Below are 20,578 nucleotides of genomic sequence, written 5' to 3' on the forward strand. Positions count from 1 at the left end.
TGCGGCGGCCCGCCTCCTATAGTGCCCTCTAATGGTGTGGAAGATCACACAATGCGGTAGCCTACCGCCACAGCGCCCTCGCACGGAGTGGAAGCTGACACAATGCGGTGGCCTCCTGCTGCAGTGCCTTCTACCGGTGGAGAAGATCAAGTGCCCTCAGTGGTCAGTGGTCTCCTTCGACAATGCCCTCTGATGGTGTGGAAGATCACAATGCTTTTCCCAAGAAGCTGACCGTGTCTGCGTGGGTTTCCTCCGGGTGCTTCGGTTTCCTCCCACAAGCCCCAAAAGACAATTAAAGTCACTTTTGTATATCAATGCAAGTTCTTACAGTTTCTTACTGCAAATTATGATTTCAGTCTTGATGATCCCTTGCTTCCAGCTGCTTCTGCATTGCGCAGCTCCCATGGGAAAGATGATGAGAATGATAGGTTTCCGCTCTGTACGAATGTTCAAACATGAATTAGGCTGACATTGGGTATTAGATCAAATAATAGTTAAGATTATTAAAATAACTGTACAGGCAAATAAAATCTCAATTCAGAGAGAAAAAATCTTTTATTTATTTGAAGCCGCTCATTAGTAACAGGGGTTTTTCTACACTCTGGTTTATTATGACATGCTATGGAACAAACTATTACAGTGAATCCTTCAACCCAGCTAATTAGATAAGCCAGTTGTAGTGGGCAAACTTGCCCTTAAATTAACAAATTACCAGAATATTTACATTGTACTTGTTAGCTCCAGTACTGATCGATGCAAAACTCTATTCAATGTTTATCTTTTCCATTTGTAAACCCAAGTACAGCAGATAACATGCCTCTGAATATATTGACAAGGTGAATTTTAATGTCCCATTTTAAATGTCTATTTTCTGCAACCTTATAAGGGCTCACAGGTTAGATACTGAGAGAACAGTCAAATGGCATTATCAGGTCTCTAACAATGCTCTTTAACTCCAACTCAAAATGTTTCTTTCCCTGAGGACACTGATTCTCCACAGACATGAGATCTCCAACAGCATGCCTAAGTAGTCTTTATTCATTTGTGAACCTAAATGTTATATGTTGACATGCTAATCAACTATTCTCCTGAATCACAGCCAAGCTTAATCTTGAACTCACTGGATGTCCACACATGTGCATTCTAGCAGGATCGAAAGAATAAGAGATCATAAAGACTTTCCCTTTCATTCGTCAAGAGTACTGAGGCCAATTCCAACTGTTAATCCAGTTGAAATTGGTTAAATCAGCACAGCCTGCAGATGATGTCTGACAACCTAATAGTAGAACCAGGCCAATTTATCAGCGGCACTTTTACTTTTTTCCATTTTCTAAAATGTTATGTTGAACTAAAATATCAAATTCTTGGATGTACTTTCCTCAGAAAGTTCCAAGAGTGGGTGAATAGCAATGCTCTACGGCAAACAAGTTGCTCACTCCAAAAGGAATCAACTGCACCAATAGGTTTACTTAACCACAAAATTATACATAACTTATTTACATTTCAGTATTCAAAGAAAATATTCACGGTCTTTAACATTTATATTTCTGGCCGCTTACAAACATGGAAACTGTGGGAATTGGTTTTTGGAAACATAGCCAGTAAAAATGGCAAATATCTGTATACAGCTTGGAAAATTAAGACAACCTGAACATGCTATTATGAAAATTGTTTCAGCAACATACTGTTGTGAAAAATATTCCTCTCAGTAACTACCACTACATTTAAATTTCAAAAATGCTTTAAAATACAGGTTACAGGCATTTCCATTGAAAAGTAGGAAAATGCACAAAAGATTATGTTGCTGCAATCTCTAAATCCGCGTAGTAATCTGAATTGGTTTCCTGACGGAGTTGATCCCAAACTGTTAACAAATATCTGTTAAAAAGGTGGTTTTCATAAAATGCTCACCCCATCTGTTTTGCAAACAGCACCAGTCTTTGTAAAGTACTTTCCTCCTCATCTTCTTTAGATCTGGAACACATATCCTCCGCACATGAGAGTGGGCAAAATGAGTTGCTTCCAGACCTTTGACTCCATTAATTGACCATTAGGAGTTTTGAGAAAGTAGCTTTGAATGGGCTTTGAAACTCAACCTTTTAAAGTTCCCACGTCTCCTGATCCAGCCTCAGTAGATCTCCTTGGTGGCAAAAAAGGCAGACAACATTCTGCTATGGGGACACCCGAGTACAAACTTGTATTCCATCAACTTTAATTCTGCTGCCAGAAAGGTTGAAAATGAAGAGGGCAGCACGGTGGCGCAGTGGGTTAGCCCTGCAGCCTCACGGCGCCGAGGTCCCAGGTTCGATCCCGGCTCTGGGTCACTGTCCGTGTAGAGTTTGCACATTCTCCCCGTGTTTGCATGGGTTTCGCCCCCACAACCCAAAGATGTGCAGGATTGGCCATGCTAAATTGCCCCTTAATTGGAAAAAATTAATTGGGTGCTCTAAATTTATTTTAAAAAAGAAAATGAAGAAAGAATTTGCTTTTAAAATGTCCTTATCATATTCTCAAGATGACAAAAAGTGTTTCACAACTGAAGAATTACTTTGAAATAGAGTCATTGTTGTTATGCAACAAGGCTTAGCAAAATAATTCTTGACTCCACCAATACAGAGCGGTTAATTCCAGGCAAGTTCAAGTTTTGATCTTGTGTCATTGTTTTAGCAGCTATAAAACTGCTACCATTGGCGTCACTCCCTTCTGGGCAAAAGGGGTGAAAATTAGCCTGACCTAGATTCATCAATCCCGGTAGATTCATCAAACACCAGGTGAGAATGGTATTGGGTCCACCATCAGGATAGAATGGCTTGATGATGTCCTTGGTCAGGGCTGAGGTGAATAATGGCAACTTGAGTAAGGTACCTGTGGAAACATACTCCAGTAAGGAGTTTCACCTTCTGGAAAGCTGTGCGAGGTGAAAAGAATCAATACAAAAAAAAATAAAAGAGAAGAAATCTTGTTATCAGTGAGTTTTTGAACAGTGGCACTGATTCATGAGCAAGTGTACAAAGTAATAGCGAAACGTAGTGCCACTATTCCAAAATAATAGCACTAAAAATGAACATGGCTTTAAACAAATATCAAGGACAACCTGAAGTAAAGTACTGGAATTTTCTGCTTACTTCAGTTTTATAATTTGAGACAGTATAAATATCATGAATTTGGTCCATATGCTAATATGATATTGACAGTAAAAATAAATAAATCCAGAAAACGTTAGAATATTAGAATGTATAAGGAACTAATTACAGAATAAAATATTTTACATTTCCAAAGATGGAATTCAATTAGAGCAATCAGGCAAACAGATCTGAATCTCACTCTACCAATTTAGACACAATTGTAACAACATACAGTACACTTTTCATTCAAGATAGGCACATCATGCAGAGGCAGTGATTGAGAAATTCTGTATGAATTTCTTTACCCTTACATGAGAAGTTCAGTTTTTCCAAAGACTCCTCCCTGTCATCATTGTTTATGCTGTGCACTTGTTAAGCTTTCAATGCTTATCAGCATTGTGTTAAACAGTGCTATCTCAATATACAATTATCAAAAATAGGAGGGAGGAATTAAGTCCTGAGACTAGGAAAATTGTGTTTTCTAAATATTAACTTTATACATGTATTACTTTAAACAATTAAAAACTGGTGACAATGGTAGAAGAAGATGCCTGCCGTTTACACATTGATAAAGGATGTGTTTGGATGAGGATACTAAAAGGGCAGTGTGTGAGAATTTTTTTAAAAATGAAACAATTTTGTTTTGCTATTCAGTAGACAATTCTTATATATAAGTTTTTGGCGTACTATTTTGTTGCATGATTCGGATGGCATAACCTTTTCTCAGCTGTCTACCTTTCCTCTTTATTCTCTGAAATGATGAGCCTGTCTGATATTCAGGTTCATGACTGTAAGTGACCAGCAGTGGTGTTTTAATTAGAAAAATAAAGAGATTTTTCTTAAGTCTGTTTGGGGGATGGGGGTTAAAGTTACATGGTGTTAATGGCGGAATTTCCACCAAAAATGAAAGTTGAAAGCCTTCTGGCATTTTAACATATCAGATGTATCAAATATAATAATCAAATATGCCAAATACCAGCACAATGTAAGTTGATTTTAAGTCTTGTTTATGTTTTGTGTGGGCATCTCAGGTTGACAGATTTAATAGAATAAATTTACAATGTGCACAGCTCAGGCAGTATTTACTAAAATATGGTTTTCATTTAAAAAAACATTTATCTTTATTATAAGCCGTGAACCTCTTTGTAAATCTGTTACTGACTACTCAGTATAATCCTTTAAAGTTTTTTTTTGACTGATTGCTAGCACCTTAACTCAGCAAAAAAAATGAGCCGATAGATTTAAAACATAGCACTGCACTGTCCTGCATTTATTACACGATAAACATCCTCTCTTTCAGACAAAGGTAGTGGCCAAGAAAAGCAAAGCTGTTGTGACTGCAGGAGGAAGCTTTAGTTGCCTCTAACAAAGGAATTAAAATATACTGGAAAATAATTCACCAATGGAACTGAGCTTCGACAGAAGCAAATTTGTTCTTTTTAAAAACTCATCTTGTGAATGTGGCCTTTATAATTCATTTCAAGAGTGCAGGTGGCAAATACCTTACATAAAGCAATTTAGTATTTGCCTTTATCTGGTTCTGGGTATGTGACTCTCTGTCACTCTCCCCTGCCAAAACCTGTAGCTGTGGAGGTACTGAGAACTAACCGTCTTAGCATACTCACACACCATGATATTCATATCCACAGGCTTTGACATTGTTTAAATAGAAAGCTTTAAGCTTTACACAGTATTCTAGCTGCAGTTATCAATACTTTATTAGGGAGCTCATTTTCATGTGCAAATCAGAGTGTAAAGGAAGATATTAGCCTGTTACTGCCAAGCCTGGCTACCAAGAAGGCACAGACTTCCCAGGAGGCATCACTAGATAACTAACAGAAGAAAGAAGCTCGGCTGATTTTTCCCATCCTAATTCAATGGCACTGGGGCCAACTGAAAAGATTCTACTGGCTCACCCCAGACTCCACATTGAATCTGACACCATCTTGGCTCAAGAAACATCAAGTGGTAAATTTACTCGCCAAGTTATTGGTGGGGCAGATTTGTTACTTTACCATCTGGAGCCAGAAAAAAAAGTTGGTAATCGGATGACACAGAGTTTAGATCATTGGACAAAGAACCATGGTGAGATGAAGAGAATTTGTTATATGCAGTGAGTTATGATCTGAACTACACTGCTCGCCAGGGCGGTGGAAGCAGATTCAATCATAACTTGCAGGAGGAAATTGGATAAATACTCTGAGGGAAAGATTTTGCAGGGTTATGAGGAAGGAGCAGTGTAGAGAGAATAATTGGATAGCTCTTTTGAGTGTTGGCAAAGACACAATGGGACAAATAGCTTCACTCGGGTGTGTATCATTCAATGATTCTATTCTATAACTGGTTACTGGTAAGTTGTGCTGATGATGGCAAAGTTAATCCCCATGTGGACCCAATTCTCAATCAAAGCCAACACTTGTAATTACTATGGAACTTTACAAGCCTGGTTAGCTGGTACTTCCCGCAGGGTAAATGGCTCCTGCCTCAAGTCGCCAAAGCATGTCTCCCTGTGCGTCTCTTGACCTAACATTGTTGCTTCTGAGCTCCTCATGAGAGCTTTTAAAATGTGTTTAAACTTTATTGCACAGAAACACATAGATGTAAGTTCTAAACATGCAGGCGTACATTTTCCTGACATATGCTAGCAACCTCATTCATCATAGATATGGGAAAACCACATGGTCTTGTGCTCGTGGACATCAATGCCAAATAAATGCTGGGAAATGGGAAAGCCATCCATGAAATTCCAATATGTGTTTGTGGCAAGTAAATTGGTTTGTCACCAGCATATGGAGAATTTAATCTGTAAAGTGTTCGCAGTCTATCCTTTCCCTTTAGGGCAAAGCTTTTTCAATTTAAGAGATACAAATTGCAGATGTGGCACAAATTACTTTCTTTGTGAACAATACTCGGGGGTGGGGGGGGCAAAGAAATAGGCCATTAGCATGCAATTTTCAACTGAGAACTAAACACGAATAGAACTAAACAAGAACGATGGATAAAAAAAGAGTATCATCTAACACTGAAATCTGAAAACAAAGCTCATGGTCGTAATTAGTTGTGCTTGGGTTCGGATGGCTCGCCAGAGGCATCGAGATCAGGTATCATGGCGGTGTTGCGTTTCTCCCGAGAATCTGGAAGTGTGAGAGCTTCTGGAGCAGACTTCTTCCGAGGGCGATCCTTAGGAATGGCCAGGAACTCTGGAGCTTCTGAGGCAAGAGGTGTGGTTGGGGCACTAGAAGGTCCACTGCGGATTAACGAAGGCATGACGATATTGCTGATAGTAATTGCAGGAGGAATAATTCCAATTTTTTTGTTCGTGGCTTCCTGAGTTGCTCGTTCAAATTCTCGAACCTCGTCCATTGTCATGTCTTTCAGTTGAAAATAAAAGGGGAGAGATTATCAATATAAATTTTAATGCCTCTTACAGAACAATATAGTAATTCCAGTTCACTGCTTGTTCATTGTTTCTACCTTAAGTAAAATATGATAGAACATGAAAGTAACTTTTCTTCTTTTTTTCTAAATCAATGATTTAGAAGGTTTTTAAAGCTATAAAAGGTTGAGTGGTGTAATGACTGGGAACAACGTGCCATCATTACACTGCAGACTGCATATTTTCACCCATAACCTCCCCTGGATTTTATGAGGGCTAGGTCAACTGGGAGCCCACCCATGAAAGGGCCCGCTGCCTTGCAGTTATTTTATGCTTGGCGGAGCATTAAATGGCTTAGGTCCAGACTTCTTTCCCAATTCGGGAAGGAGGTCCCACCTTACAGTACTGCTGGCCAATTTTATGGGCCATCAGCGCTCTGTAGTCCCAGCAGAGCCACGTTCAAATAGTGGTCACTGCTGGGGACCATAACCAGTCCCTAAAGAGAAGGTTATGGAGGTCGGCATGAAGGGAGGTTTGGGGTATTGGCATGACATGGAGGGAGGGGCTGTGTTTGGGAGGTGGGGCAATGATTTAAGGGGGTATATAACATGGGGGCTAGGAATGCTGCAATGAGTATAGAGGAGCCCCAAAGGGAAATCTCACTCATGCAACACCAGTCCATCCAGTGAAAGCTGCTGGGCTACAGGTTTGGCTTGGCCCTTCCCCCGCCATGGATCAAATAGTGGCAGGTATGGATAAGGCCCTCAAATGGCTGTTGATTGGTTCCAGGGTAGACGGGCTGCTGATGCCTCCACCATCCAGGCAGCACGGTAGCATTGAGGATAGCAGGGCAGCATGGTAGCATTGAGAATAGCACAATTGCTTCACAGCTCCAGGGTCCCAGGTTCCATTCCGGCTTGGGTCACTGTCTGTGCGGAGTCTGCACATTCTCCCCGTGTGTGCGTGGGTTTCCTCCGGGTGTTCCGGTTTCCTCCCACAGTCCAAAGATGTGCAGGTTAGGTGGATTGGCCATGATAAATTGCCCTTAGTGTCCAAAATTGCCCTTAGTGTTGGGTGGGGTTACTGGGTTATGGGGATCGGGTGGAGGTGTTAACCTTGGGTAGGGTGCTCTTTCCAAGACTCGATGGGTCGAATGGCCTCCTTCTGCACTGTAAATTCTATGATAATCTATGAATCCCTTGTAAAATGGGAGACAGGTTGGGGCTAGACGGGAAGGTTGCAGGCAGGCCATGCATTATATTTTATGAGCCCTCCCTGCCTTCAAACTTGTCAGCAGGGGAATGTAAAATCCAGCCCTGGGTTTTTGATTCTAATCTTTTTAAAAAAATGTAGAGTACCTAATTAATTTTTTCCAATTAAGGGGCAATTTAGTGTGGCCAATCCACCTACCCTGCACATCTTGGGATTGTGGTTGCGAAACCCACGCAAACACGGGGAGAATGTGCAAACTCCACACGGACAGTGACCCAGAGCCGGGATCGAACCTGGGACCTCGGCGCCATGAGGCAGCAGAGCTAACCCACTGCGCCAACGTGCTGCTCCTGGTTTTTGATTTTCATTAAGAATTTATATAAAATGAAATATAAACAGACCACAAACAAATCTCTTGACTCTTCAGAAGGTCTACTGTAAATCCAAAATATGTGGAAGGGGCTTTGCACTGCCAAAATACACAGCAACATATCACAGTTACTTACCATTGATCTTTTGCTGAAAGTATATGTACATATATATACTGGACGTATACATTTTCTTCTATCACAACAAGTTGTATTTTCCATGTTAATGTACTTTAAAGCTGCCATTATTTATTTTAAAATCACCCTTTGTACTCTAACTGAACAGGAAATTATTTTCATGTTTCAGACATATTTCATGTTTAATACTCTTTCATTCATCAATTTAAATTGTTCCCAATACTACCAGCACCAATGAAAAGTTATAAACTCTAATAACTCACACTTCTGTGTTCTGTAACTCAAATGTCCACTTCAAAGACATCCAAGTTTGGAAAAATGAGATGTATTATTAGTATTGGGTGCTTTTTTAGTTCAGCAGATACAATATAAACATTTTATATACCTACCATTACACTTTACAACAATTCTTGTCACAACGCACTATTTGGTATTATTTTTGGAAGGGTCCACACAAATGTAGGGTCACATAACGGTAGATTATGAAATGGCAGTGTATTTTAAAATCAAGTGTCAATCACAGACACATGGGGCGCGATTCTCCGAGCCCCGCAGCCGCTCCAACACGACAGAGTCCCGCCGGCGCCGTTCACTCCTGGTCGCTGCCGGCAGGAACTCTGTGGGAACTGTGGGGGGGGGGGGCTCCTTCACCGGGGTGGGGCCTCTGAAGGGGACTGGCCCACGATCGGGGCCCACCGATCGGCGGGCTGGCCTCTTCCCCCCCCAGCCTACTTTCCGTCGCGGCTGGCCCCTAAACACCGACCCCATGTAAGAAGTTCCCCGCGCATGCGCAGGTTGGCGCGGTGCCCATTTGGCGCCGCATAAGGAGGCTGGAGTGGCGTGAACCGCTCCAGCGCCATGCTGGCCCCCTGTGGGAGCCTGAATAGGTCGTGCCCGGGCCCTGTTCGCGCCGTCGTGAAACGCGACGGCGCGAAAACTTGGCCTCAATATCGGAGAATCACGCCAATGGATTTTAACACTGAGTAGATTTGGGCGGGCAGCGTCAGTGTATGACACCCCTGTCACCATACATTTCAGATCCAATGGGCGGAATCATCCCAAAATCAGCAAAGATCAGGAAAGCGCCATTTTAACCCACCAATGGCAATGGTGACTTTTTCTTCTGTATCATGCGGCACATATTGAAAAGAAAGAACAGGCATAGGTTCCACATTGGCTCACTGGTGGGGAGCCTCTAATTCGCCTGTCCCACCATCACCTGTGCTTCAATGATCCAGGCGCCATATTTAAAGGCTGCCCCAACACACAGCTAGCAGACCAAGTCAGAGGAAGCCGCTGGGAAGTCATGGCTGCCAAACTCAGGAAGCACTCTGCACCCAAGTTTACCGATGACTCCCTCGAGTGCCTTCCGGAGGCAGTGGAAGCTGCTGCGATGTTCTATGCTCATGCTTTGGGCAAAGACCTGCAAGCAGCACAGGAGGTGGTGGTCAGTGCTAATGCCCTGCAGAAGAGCACAGTCATCCTCTGTTCTGCCAGGGTAAGTCACTCTCCTCTTCAATCACAATTCACACACCCATCACACATCCACAGGGATCTCATTCAATGCCTGCTCAAGGGACACCACCACTAACTCTCCCACACATATCTTCCATCTCCTCTGCGGCTCGTGTTCTCCTGACCTCCCTTGTCCCACTCATCATCCACACATCCCAGGCATCCTTATCATTTGCCCTGGCATCTGTCAAATGGTTTTCTTTATCCACAGAATACAAAGATTCCCTATAGTGGAGAAGGATGCCCATCGTGTCTGCACCAACCCTCTGAAAGAGCACCCTACCTCGGCCCATTCCCACCCTACCTCTGCAACACCACCTAAGTTGCACATCTTTGGACATGAAGGGGCAATTTTAGCATGGTCAATCCACCCACCCTGTACATCTTTGGGTTGTGGGGGCGAAACCCACGCAGGCACTGGGAGAATGTGCAAACTCCACACGGACAGTGACCCGGGGCCAGGATCGAACCTGGGACCTCGATGCCGTGAGACAGCGGTGCTAACCACTGCACCACCGTCCGGCCCCGAGGCAGTAGTGTTAACCACAATTTCACCATGCCATCCTGCTTACTCTCTCCATCTGTCTTCATGCAGGACAGGCTAGCACACAAGAGGGAGATATCCCGGATGGGTGGAGGGAATACCGGCTGTTGAGGGCATGGAAAATTCCTGTGCTGATCGTGAGGTCGGCAGCGCTCAACCAAGTGAGGATCCAGCACTGCAACATCATCAGACAATCATGGTGCAAGTGATGTCTTCTGTTTCTCAGGTCCCTGACATGCACTAATGACCTCTCATTTCTCTTGCAGACATATCTGGGAAGCAGCTGAGCCAGGTCCTTGACTCCAGCCCTGAGAGTAGCACGGACCCAGAAATAGAAGAACCATCACAGTGCTCACACACACTCTCCATCTGTGCAAAGACACACAGCCCGGTGAGACCTAAGTATAAAGCAGCCACAATCTGGTGAGCACATTGCACTGTCTGATCCACAGCAGGAGGAGACAAGGTTGTCCAAGGGTGCCGGCTCTCGGAGGATTGCTAGAGGCCAGGCATTTGCTGAGTCCAAGTCAGATGATGAGCCTCTGGACTCAGTCATGCCTCAGTTGCTGGAAATACAGAAGCAAGGTATGGAAAATCAGGAAGGGATGTCTCTCCTCAGATTGCAAGGCTCGATGGAGGAGTCCGTCCATCTTCAATCTGAGGTGATAGCATCTGACAGGCCAATGCACCAAAGTCAACACTGATAGGGTGGCAGCCGCTGTCTGCTGCCCTGTACTACTGCAGGAGCTGCACTCAATAGCAGAAGCACTTGCTGGCATCCACCACTGTCAATGCCAGAGGAGAGGGCAGATGCTTCTCAAGCTCACTCCAGCTGACCTCCCACTCATAAAGGCAGTCAGGGGTCTCCGGGCACGCAGGAGCAGATTGTGAACACCCTGGGGCCATTTGACCAAGTGACTCCTGGAGGGTCCCATGCATCCGAATCCCCTCATCCTGTGATTGCTTCAGCTCCAGCTCCACAGGCCAAGGAGGATGGCACTGCCACACAGCAGTACCCCAAAAGCATCCTCCTGAAATGTGGACGATATCCATCTGCTGCGTCTCCATGACAGGAGCTTTATCACAGAGGGTATGTGCGCTGCATCAGGCAGACATGAATCCAATGCTCATGGATGCCATGTGAAGATTATAGGGTGGCCTCATTGTATGTCTTCATCACCCTCCACAAATCTAGCGGCTATGAGCACATTCCAAACTCAGCCACTTCATCTCGACATTGTCATGGCCTGATGGCCAACATTCTCACCCTCGAGGGCCTGGTCAGCTTCACCCCCATTAACATCCTGCTCATCTGATGAGATGTGCCGCCATCTCCTTCTCGGGCAGTTTCTCCCCTCATTGCAGCGCCAGGTTGTGTAGGGCGTAGGAGGCAACAACGATGCGTGACACTCTTGGTGGATTGTATTGCAGGGCTCCACCAGACTGGTCCAGGCACCGGAACGTCATTGTCAGCATCCATATGGTTCGCTTAACCAACGTGTGAGTTGCAGCGTGAGCCTCATTGTATCTTGTCTCTGCTGCACTCTGTGGCCTCTGCACAGGCATCGCCAGCTACGTTCTCAGTGGGTAGCCCTTGTCCCGGAGGAGCCAGCTTTACAGCCTCTGTGGGCCCTTGAAAAATGTCATGGATCTGAGAGTGGCTGGGAACATAGGAGCCATGGATACCCCCGGGAATTGAGCACATACCTGGAGGATGTGTTTGGTGTGGTCGCAGATCAGCTGAACATTCAGCCCTTGTGGTTCACAGTTAACAGCTTGTTGCCATGGAGATCTGAGTGCCACCCTGCACCTGCACCTGTGGAAAACCAGAGATCTGCACAAATCCCGCTCTCTTGCTTCCTGGCTTACCTGATCCCGGTTGAAATACATAATGTTGTGTGTCCTCGTGAAGATTACGTCTGTGACCTCCTGAATGCAATTATGTGCAGAGGCTTGTGAAATCACGCCGAGGTCACATGTGAAGCCTTGGAAGGAGCTACTGGCATAAAAATTGAGCGCCGCAGCTACTTTCAGCGACTTTGGCAGTAGAGGGCCTCCGTGTCCAAGTGGTGTCAGATCCTGCAAAAGATGCCAGATGCGACCAACCGGCTCCCTGGACATGCGCAGTCTTCAGCAAAACCGTCCTCATACATCTGCACGTATGACAAGTGCTGTCTGCAGGCTCTGGGTCTAGCGAGGCATCTACGAGTAACGGCTCTGTAGGGTTCATCCTCTGTATGCGGAGCAGGTGCTGTCACCCCTTCCTCTTGACAGTTTTGCTCCGCCTTTGGTGAGCCAAATGCAGCTCGGACATCCTTTTCTCTCCTCCCTGTAAACGGAAGGCAGATAGCGAGTACACCAGGCTGCATGTTCCTGTCATTCTCCTCATTGTTGTATCAAAGAGAGAGACAAGTCCTAAGGATCACTTTGTCCATTCAGTGACTGCAGCTGCTTCTCAAAGCCCACTGACTCATGTCCTGGCCCAGTCCTTAGTTCGCATACTGGTTGGGCAAGACCCCACCCCACCCCACAACACATTATCTGAGTAGCAACAGCTTTGGCCACTCAACTGCATCATGGGGCGGGATTTTCTGACCCGGCGCAGCCCCCCCATGATTCTCCGGCCCGGATGGGACGAGCGGCCGTAAAAAAAAAAAACCGAGCCCCGCCGGCGCCATTCTAACATGTTCTGAGCCGGTGGGACCTCGTTGTTGAAGGGTCCGGGGGGTGGCCTGTGGGGGGGGGAGCCTCCGATGTGGCCTGGCCCACTATTGGGACTCACTGATCGGTGGGCCGGCCTCTCTGTCTCCCGGCCTCCTTATCTTCCGCGCCGGCACCTGTACTCCTGCGCCATGTTTGTCGGGGCCGGTGTGGACAAGGGAGACACCACACATGCGCGGAAATCGCCCCGGTGGGATTGTGCATGCGCTGGTTTGCGCCGGACCCACTGCGCATGCACGCATCCTCCGGCGCCCATTCCACGGCTGGATAAGCAGCTGGAGCGGCGTGAATCGCTCCAGCGCCCCGCTGGCCCCCTGTAGGGGCCAGAATTGACGATCCTGGGGCCGTGTTGATGCCGTCGAGAAACGCGACGACGTTTCCGACGGCGTCAACGCTTAGCCTCAGCATCAGAGAATCCCGCCCATGAGCTCTCACCTCAGGTAGAGGCATTGTTCTACCCGTCACTCCAAGGCCTTGTGCTCAGCTTGGCCCAAGGGGGTGGGGCATTTGTTAATTGGTGCTTCAGCATAGAGTGAAGGATTAGGAGCGTGATTCTCAAGCAGTGTGCCATGGCCACCTTTTTAAGAGGATACTATAGCTTGTCCAGTCCGGCAATGGTACTGCCACACCACAGCAGTAATTGAATTTGGAAGCCTGCACGTCAAGGGGCAGCACGGTAGCATTGTGGATAGCACAATTGCTTCATAGCTCCAGGGTCCCAAGTTCGATTCCCGGCTTGGGTCACTGTCTGTGCGGAGTCTGCACATCCTCCCCGTGTGTGCGTGGGTTTCCTCCGGGTGCTCCGGTTTCCTCCCACAGTCCAAAGATGTGCAGGTTAGGTGGATTGGCCATGATAAATTGCCCTTAGTGTCCAAAATTGCCCTTAGTGTTGGGTGGGGTTACTGGGTTATGGGGATCGGGTGGAGGTGTTAACCTTGGGTAGGGTGCTCTTTCCAAGAGCCGGTGCAGTCTCGATGGGCCGAATGGCCTCCTTCTGCACTGTAAATTCTATGTCTATGTCTAAGGGCTAAATGCTGAGCAGCAATTAAATTTAAATTTGACGTGGGGGATGATTCTGGTGTGTGGTCACAATAACGAGATGCTAATTTCTTAATATTAAGTTCCTGATGTTTGACAGCACGAGACACTGCCCGCTATTGACGGGGGAGTGGACAATCCCATCCTGGATTTACGTCACCAGAAAACGTGACCAGGGCCTTTTTGTGAGATTCTCTGATCTCACCATTGAACACGCCTTTACAGTGATGACAACGGGAAGTAAAATTGGGCAGCGTGTAACAAGTGACCCATCCAATCTAATCAGGTTAGGTTAAAATTACCCATTCTTTTCTGCTACTGGTTCAAATACCATCTTGATTATTAGCAATTCTGATGTTTGACCAATTCCTGTTTATTATTATTTATGTTTCAAAAAAGCTCCAGTTGCAGCTCCAGTGGTACTGTGTGATATGGCATTGAGCCATCGATGGAAGAGCTAGCTCCAAGTTTGATCCAGGTCTGTGCTTCTTGCTACTTATATATGTGGAAGCCATGTGAAAAAAGAATTGTGCTTGGCTATGGTGCCGTCCGTATGGATGAATGGTCTACTGCAAACCAGCTTTTAGGTTCAAAGATGAAGCACTTCTATGTTGGGTGAGGGGCAGAAAGGTTGGCAATATTCTGGAAGCTTTAACTCAGTAAGAGTCACTGTATTCAGGTCAGGACAGTGAGGCAGAAAATGAACAGCATTGCTCAGTGTGGGATCTAATGGCAATAGCAAACCTCAAAAAAATGAACTGATCCAAAAAAAGCCCCACTGCACATGAGACTTCTTCACGAATGCCACGTTTTATACTGCCATTGTGTTTTACAGATTGTATTTAAAGGGAACACATTTTGATAGCCTTAATTCCCAAAGAATGGGAGGTTTGTTTTAAAATGTACTTCAGGAAAAATGTAACATACGCTTGCGTTGTCATCACTCTGTATTTCATCCATGGAAGGAGAATTTGTGGAAGGCTGATCAAACCAAACTTTTATGTTCGTTTGTTCATGCATATTTTTCTCATATTTCCGCACGTCATCCATAGTCATATCTGTAAAAAGTTCAAGATATTTCTTGACATTTTCTACCGAGGACATTAAACTCAAGGCATGTAGTGGTTTCTGGGAGGAAAACATAAAAAAAGAGACAACATTCTAGGTGCAGATGTGGAAGGTTCCAGAAGTAGCGGGAACTAGCTTTATGTACATTGGTCAGTTGGAGAGAAAGGTATTGGCGGGAGGGGGTTGGTGGTGAGAAAGGTTAGCAGTCGAAGGAGTGCTCTAGGGAGAGAAAAAGGGGAAAGAAAGAGTGGAGCAGTGCAGATGTGAGCAGTCGTAAATGTGAAAGTATAAGGCAAAAAGATCTTCGAGAAAGTTGCTTTCAGAAGATCGTCAGAATACCTGCTACAAGACCTCAAGGCAGACATTTCAGATTTTTCAGTGTATCAAAACAAGAGAAACTCTTATTTACATTAATATTGTCCATCCCTTCTCAAGAAACTCAATACACTTATTAAAATTGTGAAAGTATAACAATTACCTACCTTATGGAATTGCCTTCTCATAGTTTTTATAAAGAGGTGATCCCTTTATATAAATGCAAATCCTCATTGAATTGATGACCAAAATGGTCAACACAATCAGGTGGTCTTTACATGTGTGGTTTTTAAGACTGCAGTTTTACGGCAACCACCACCTGAGATACACTGTGGACATGTAGATTTCATAGTATGAAATAGTTTTGCAATGAAGTAGTATGTATAAATTGCTAATTAGTAAGTACTAAAAAATAGAGCTAGGAAATTGTGTCATTCAGAGTATTTCACTCTGGTGGACTCACAAGACCAAGTCAGATGCTTAAGGAGTATTGCTTGCACAAAATTTTACTAAAAATATAGAGAATTCTTGTTTCACAATATAACAAAGTTTTCCACCAGGCTGTACTTCAGGGCAGGGCAGTGTTGTTGGAAGGAGATACAGAGTAAAGTCTGATACTTCCCAACAAAGTAAGGGGACAGAGAAGGGGCTGTTTAGCACTGGGCTAAGTCGCTGGCTTTGAAAGCAGACCAAGGCAGGCCAGCAGCACGGTTCAATTCCTGTACCAACCTCCCTGAACAGGCGCTGGAATGTGGCGACTAGGGGTTTTTCACAGTAACTTCATTTGAAGCCTACTTGTGACAATAAGTGATTTTCTTTTTTTTTCATTTTTCAAGCAGTGGATAAGCCAGACAACGGTGCTGTTGACTGGATATAAAGTGGCTTAGGAAGAGATTTGGAAGTGGCCAAGCACTCTTCCATTCAGTAAGGGATGCAAAGGAGATTTTAAAAATGACTTCAATGTTCCTAGGGTAGGGACGGGAATAAAAATCAGCAATGGTGATATTACCACCGAATAAATCCTGTTGGAAATATACCTGTGTAGATGTCGGGTACGGACAGATTTGAGAAAGACTTTCATATCCTGACAATCAAACGGACTACTATTATTTAGTCTCCAGGCACCTTTGCAACTGAACCCAGCATTAGCTCAAAGAAGGAGAATGTAAGAGTGGAAAATCAGAGGGTTAAATTAAAATGGGATCTGAATTTGAGCCTTTCCTTTAAAAAGGGTGCTAAAAGTTCACACATTCTGAATTCTTTAAATTGGCCACATCATTAGATTATCTTCAAACGTGGGTCAGACAATTCATTCCACAAATTAATTAAATGATGAGGCAGGGGCTGACTGTCCGACTTGTGGTCCCAATGTTTCTACCTGAGTAATGATGTCAGGGAGGGACCTAAAAGCTCAAATTGAAAACTGCTGTTAAAAAGGTTAATGTTTGCTGATAATCTTACCATTTTCCAGTAGATTTTAAATAAATCTTTTCTCAAAGTCAGAAAAATCTTCAAGTCTTTGTGAATATGCCTTTTGATCATGTCTTCATGCTATATTTAAGGTGGTAGACAGCTTAAAAAGCTTGAATGCTTGGTACACTGAAAATGAATAGTTTCACTTACCATACCATTCATCTACCCAGGCAAATGCTTGTCGGTGGCCAATCATCAGTACATCCCGGATAACCTGATAACATGGAAATGCCATTAAGCAGTTGGTAAGGATCCCCATGGAACCCATTTACTTGACACCCGTTTCATTATATCTGTTCAAGTGAAATTCCAATTAATACCTGCACATAATTAAACACAAGTGAAATAAAATTAATAAGCAGTGGTAAACCTCTCCACCAGAATTTCTCCCTACTCTTTGCCAATATCATGGCTGATTTTGGGTAGGATTATGGAGGACAATCTAATACAGGTTGTATGTAGGAACCACGTAAATTTGTATTGGAAATTGACCATCGTAAAAAGGGCAAAGCAAATTATCTGTTGTCAAGGCATTGTCAGGTACTAAGAATCTAAGTAATAGTTGATGAGCATTTCATGTAACAGTGTCAATGTAGGGTGCTTCCCCCGGAATTCCCGAAAGTTGTTACACCTCGTGAGATCTAACCAGTTTAAGAACCCACTTAGCCGTGCTGACACCGGATCGATCAGCCACCCAACATCTATTGGCTTCGCAGAGGAGACCCCAGCTGGGTGCATTCAGTACTGGTCACCACAAACGGGGACCAGGCAGAATGGTACCTGGGGAGTTTTCCATGCGATCAAAGGTCCCTGGGTGTTCAGCCTCTGGGCAAAGTGGCACCCTAGGGCTGCTGGTGTCACCCGGGCTGGCAGTGCTACCTGGGTACACTGGCAGTGCCACCTGGGCACAAGTCTGGGCACTGCCCATACAGCGACCAGGTCCGTGATCGAGTGGTGCTTTGGCATCCTGAAGATGCGGTTTAGATGCCTGGACTGCTCTGGAGAGGCTCTCCAGTATGAGAGGGCTGCCCGCATCGTGACGGCCTGCTGTGTCCTCCACAACACCGTGCAGCAGAGGGGCGATGTGGAGGAGGAGGATGAACGGCAGGCATCGTCCGGCAGGAGGATGCGGGGGAGGGCGATGATGGGTAGGAGATGGGGCCCAGGGAGGCACGGAAAGCCTCACAACATGTGCGCCTGGGCCAACGTGCATGAGATGCTTTGATCGCCTCCAGGTTCACAGACTGAGGGGGGGAGAGACACCGACCAGGTGCACGGATGCCCCCCCCCCTTCTCTCTCCCCCCCCCCCCCCCCCCCCGGCCGACCGCCTGGTCACCATTCTGGCTGCACACCCTCCGTGATACATTACAGGGTACAGGCCTTGGGTTGGCAGTAACTCTCCTCCACTGCTTCCAGGAGGGTCTCCAGCTCGGCGTCGGCACTGCACATCTTCCTGCCATCTTGTTGGCTGGGATGGTGTGTGTGGGGAGTGGTGTGTGTATGCGGCTGCAGCTCGTCAGCCCCTCCTGAGTGTCAATCGCAAAACCGTGAACCCTGCACCGTTTCTCATTGGAATCGATAGTGCTCCATGTGGTGCCGGTGCTAGCCCCTAAGCAGTAGCTGGATTGATCCAGGTGTGCCACCAGTTTTGCTGTCGTGGAACAAATTTTGCGCCGGTGTCAACACTTAGTCTCAGAAACGGAGAATCCAGCACATGGTCTGTATTATGCAGTATATGACTTGCTCATGTAACGAGCCAAGATGGATCAACTTGTACTAAAACAACAGTAAGTGATGGGTGTGAGCCCAATGCACTGATCCATGAATACTAGGTTCACAGGATAGCACAGTAAAGATATCTTGTTCTACCAACTTAATGAGTCATGGAGTTTCAGAATGTGACTTACATCCGTGCTCCCAATCTCACTGGGGTCATCAGTGGCAGTGAATAGTGGGAGACTCTTCTTCCTCATTCCACACAGGACAGTTGCACATGAGTAGTCAGTGACAAAGGCTTGGGGAGTTTACCTGCCAGGTTTTCCAGCAATGAATCAATGAGTGGTGTTCGAAGGGCCAAGAAAAAAAAAATCAAGATATATGAGAGCCTTACTGACAGAATGTATAGTTTGCAATGCTGGCAATGTTACAGAATAAAATCAGTGATTTATTGAGTGCATTTCAAATTTAAAAAAGCAGGAAAATTGTACAATTTATTTTAGTGGCTGGTTGCTTTTAATTAAATGTCTGAATATGATGTATTGTTTCAGTTGAGAAACCATGTTCAGTGTAACTCAGTTGGTCGTTAGGGATTTTGTTTTGGGTTGTGTTGTGCCGTGTTGCAACAGAATTTTAAGGAAAAATGTTTTTAAAAGTTGGCATTGAAGAGATTAAATATGCAATAAATAGATTTTTGGCAATTTATTTCTCCAGTGTAAGAGATAGAATCGTAAGAAGGACCCTGTTAACAAGTAGCATTTTAACAAGCATTCCAAGAAACATTAGTAAGCATGCTTCAAATATAAACTGTCTCTCTAAAAACTTAAACTTAAGTTTTTGATGAAGTCGTTGAGGCTTTGTGACAAAATAAATAAAAAATACAACAGCATTTTATGCAATTTCTCTTTTGTCACCTCCCTGTATCATCACTATTGTATGAGGGTACGGGCAAGGATGAAAGAACAAGTGGTCCAGCCTCTATTTATTCTGTTTTGTAATCTGATGCCAAAAGGTGTGGCTCTTCATATTAGCCTCACTGCTTTCACTGAGCTTCATTGTTAGAGACATGTTACTGACCTCCATATCCAGGGTGACTTTTTGCTAACATTGCTGTTGATGGTTGATGATATTGACCACAGTGCTAAGGGCTATTGTAACTGGTTATAAAATTACTGTCCAGTGTAATGGACTTCTGATTAATTTTGTTATTCTGCTTCAGTATCATACAGAACAGGCATTGTCAAACTCAGCTGCGCGATCTCATTGGATTTTGTTCCGGGTGGATCGCAGGCGGGTGTTGGGAGCGTCGCGGAGTTGTCCATTGTGGCGCTCCCGATCGCGCAAATCCGCGTGCAACAGCCGGCTTTTAATAATGCCGGCTGCGAGCGGCCTTCAAAATGGCCAGGAACAGATAAAAAATTTGGCCGCACTGCGCATGTGTGCCCGATCATCGGTGCGCATGAGCAGTGAGGCCGCATTTTTTTTTAATATGGTCGCAGCCTTTTTTTTTCCAAGTTCGGGGGGCCAATGGGCCAAAGGGACCCAAAACCATTTCCTCCATTTTTGTCAGCAACAAACAAGGTAAGAGAAAATGGTGGATCGTGCAGGTCGGCCGGCGTGGGCCGCAAAGATCGGCCGACGTGGGTTGCGAAGGTCGGCCGGCGTGGGTCGCGAAGGTCGGCCGGCGTGGGTCGAGAAGTTCGGCCGGCATGGGTCACGAAGGTCGGCCGGCGTGGGTCGCGAAGTTCGGCCGGCGTGAGTCGCGAAGTTCAGCCGGCGTGGGTCGCGAAGTTCGGCCGGCATGGGTCGCGAAGGTCGGCCGGCGTGGGTCGTGAAGGTCAGCCGGGTTGGGTCCCGAAGGTCGGCCGGCGTGGGTCGCGAAGTTCGGCCGGCATGGGTCGCGAAGGTCGGCCGGCGTGGGTCGCGAAGTTCGGCCGGCGTGAGTTGCGAAGTTCGGCCGGCGTGGGT

The 20,578-nt window shown here is 45.5% G+C and overlaps 1 protein-coding gene across 1 annotated transcript in view; it reads right to left on the bottom strand.

Annotated features, from left to right (window-relative positions):
• Window positions 1-536: 536 nt before the first annotated feature.
• LOC140395669 (cytoplasmic phosphatidylinositol transfer protein 1-like) overlaps window positions 537-20,578 on the bottom strand; it is a 471,494-nt gene continuing 451,452 nt past the window's right edge. The window contains exons 8-9 of the mRNA XM_072483728.1: window positions 17,044-17,107; window positions 537-6,496 (exon numbers count right to left, since the gene is read on the bottom strand). Of these exons, the coding sequence (XP_072339829.1) occupies window positions 6,180-6,496; window positions 17,044-17,107 (381 nt within the window). The 3' untranslated portion in view covers window positions 537-6,179. The remainder of the gene's footprint in view (window positions 6,497-17,043; window positions 17,108-20,578) is intronic.

The sequence above is a fragment of the Scyliorhinus torazame genome, chromosome 18 (genome assembly GCF_047496885.1).
Source record: "Scyliorhinus torazame isolate Kashiwa2021f chromosome 18, sScyTor2.1, whole genome shotgun sequence".
NCBI classification, from domain to species: Eukaryota; Metazoa; Chordata; class Chondrichthyes; order Carcharhiniformes; family Scyliorhinidae; genus Scyliorhinus; species Scyliorhinus torazame.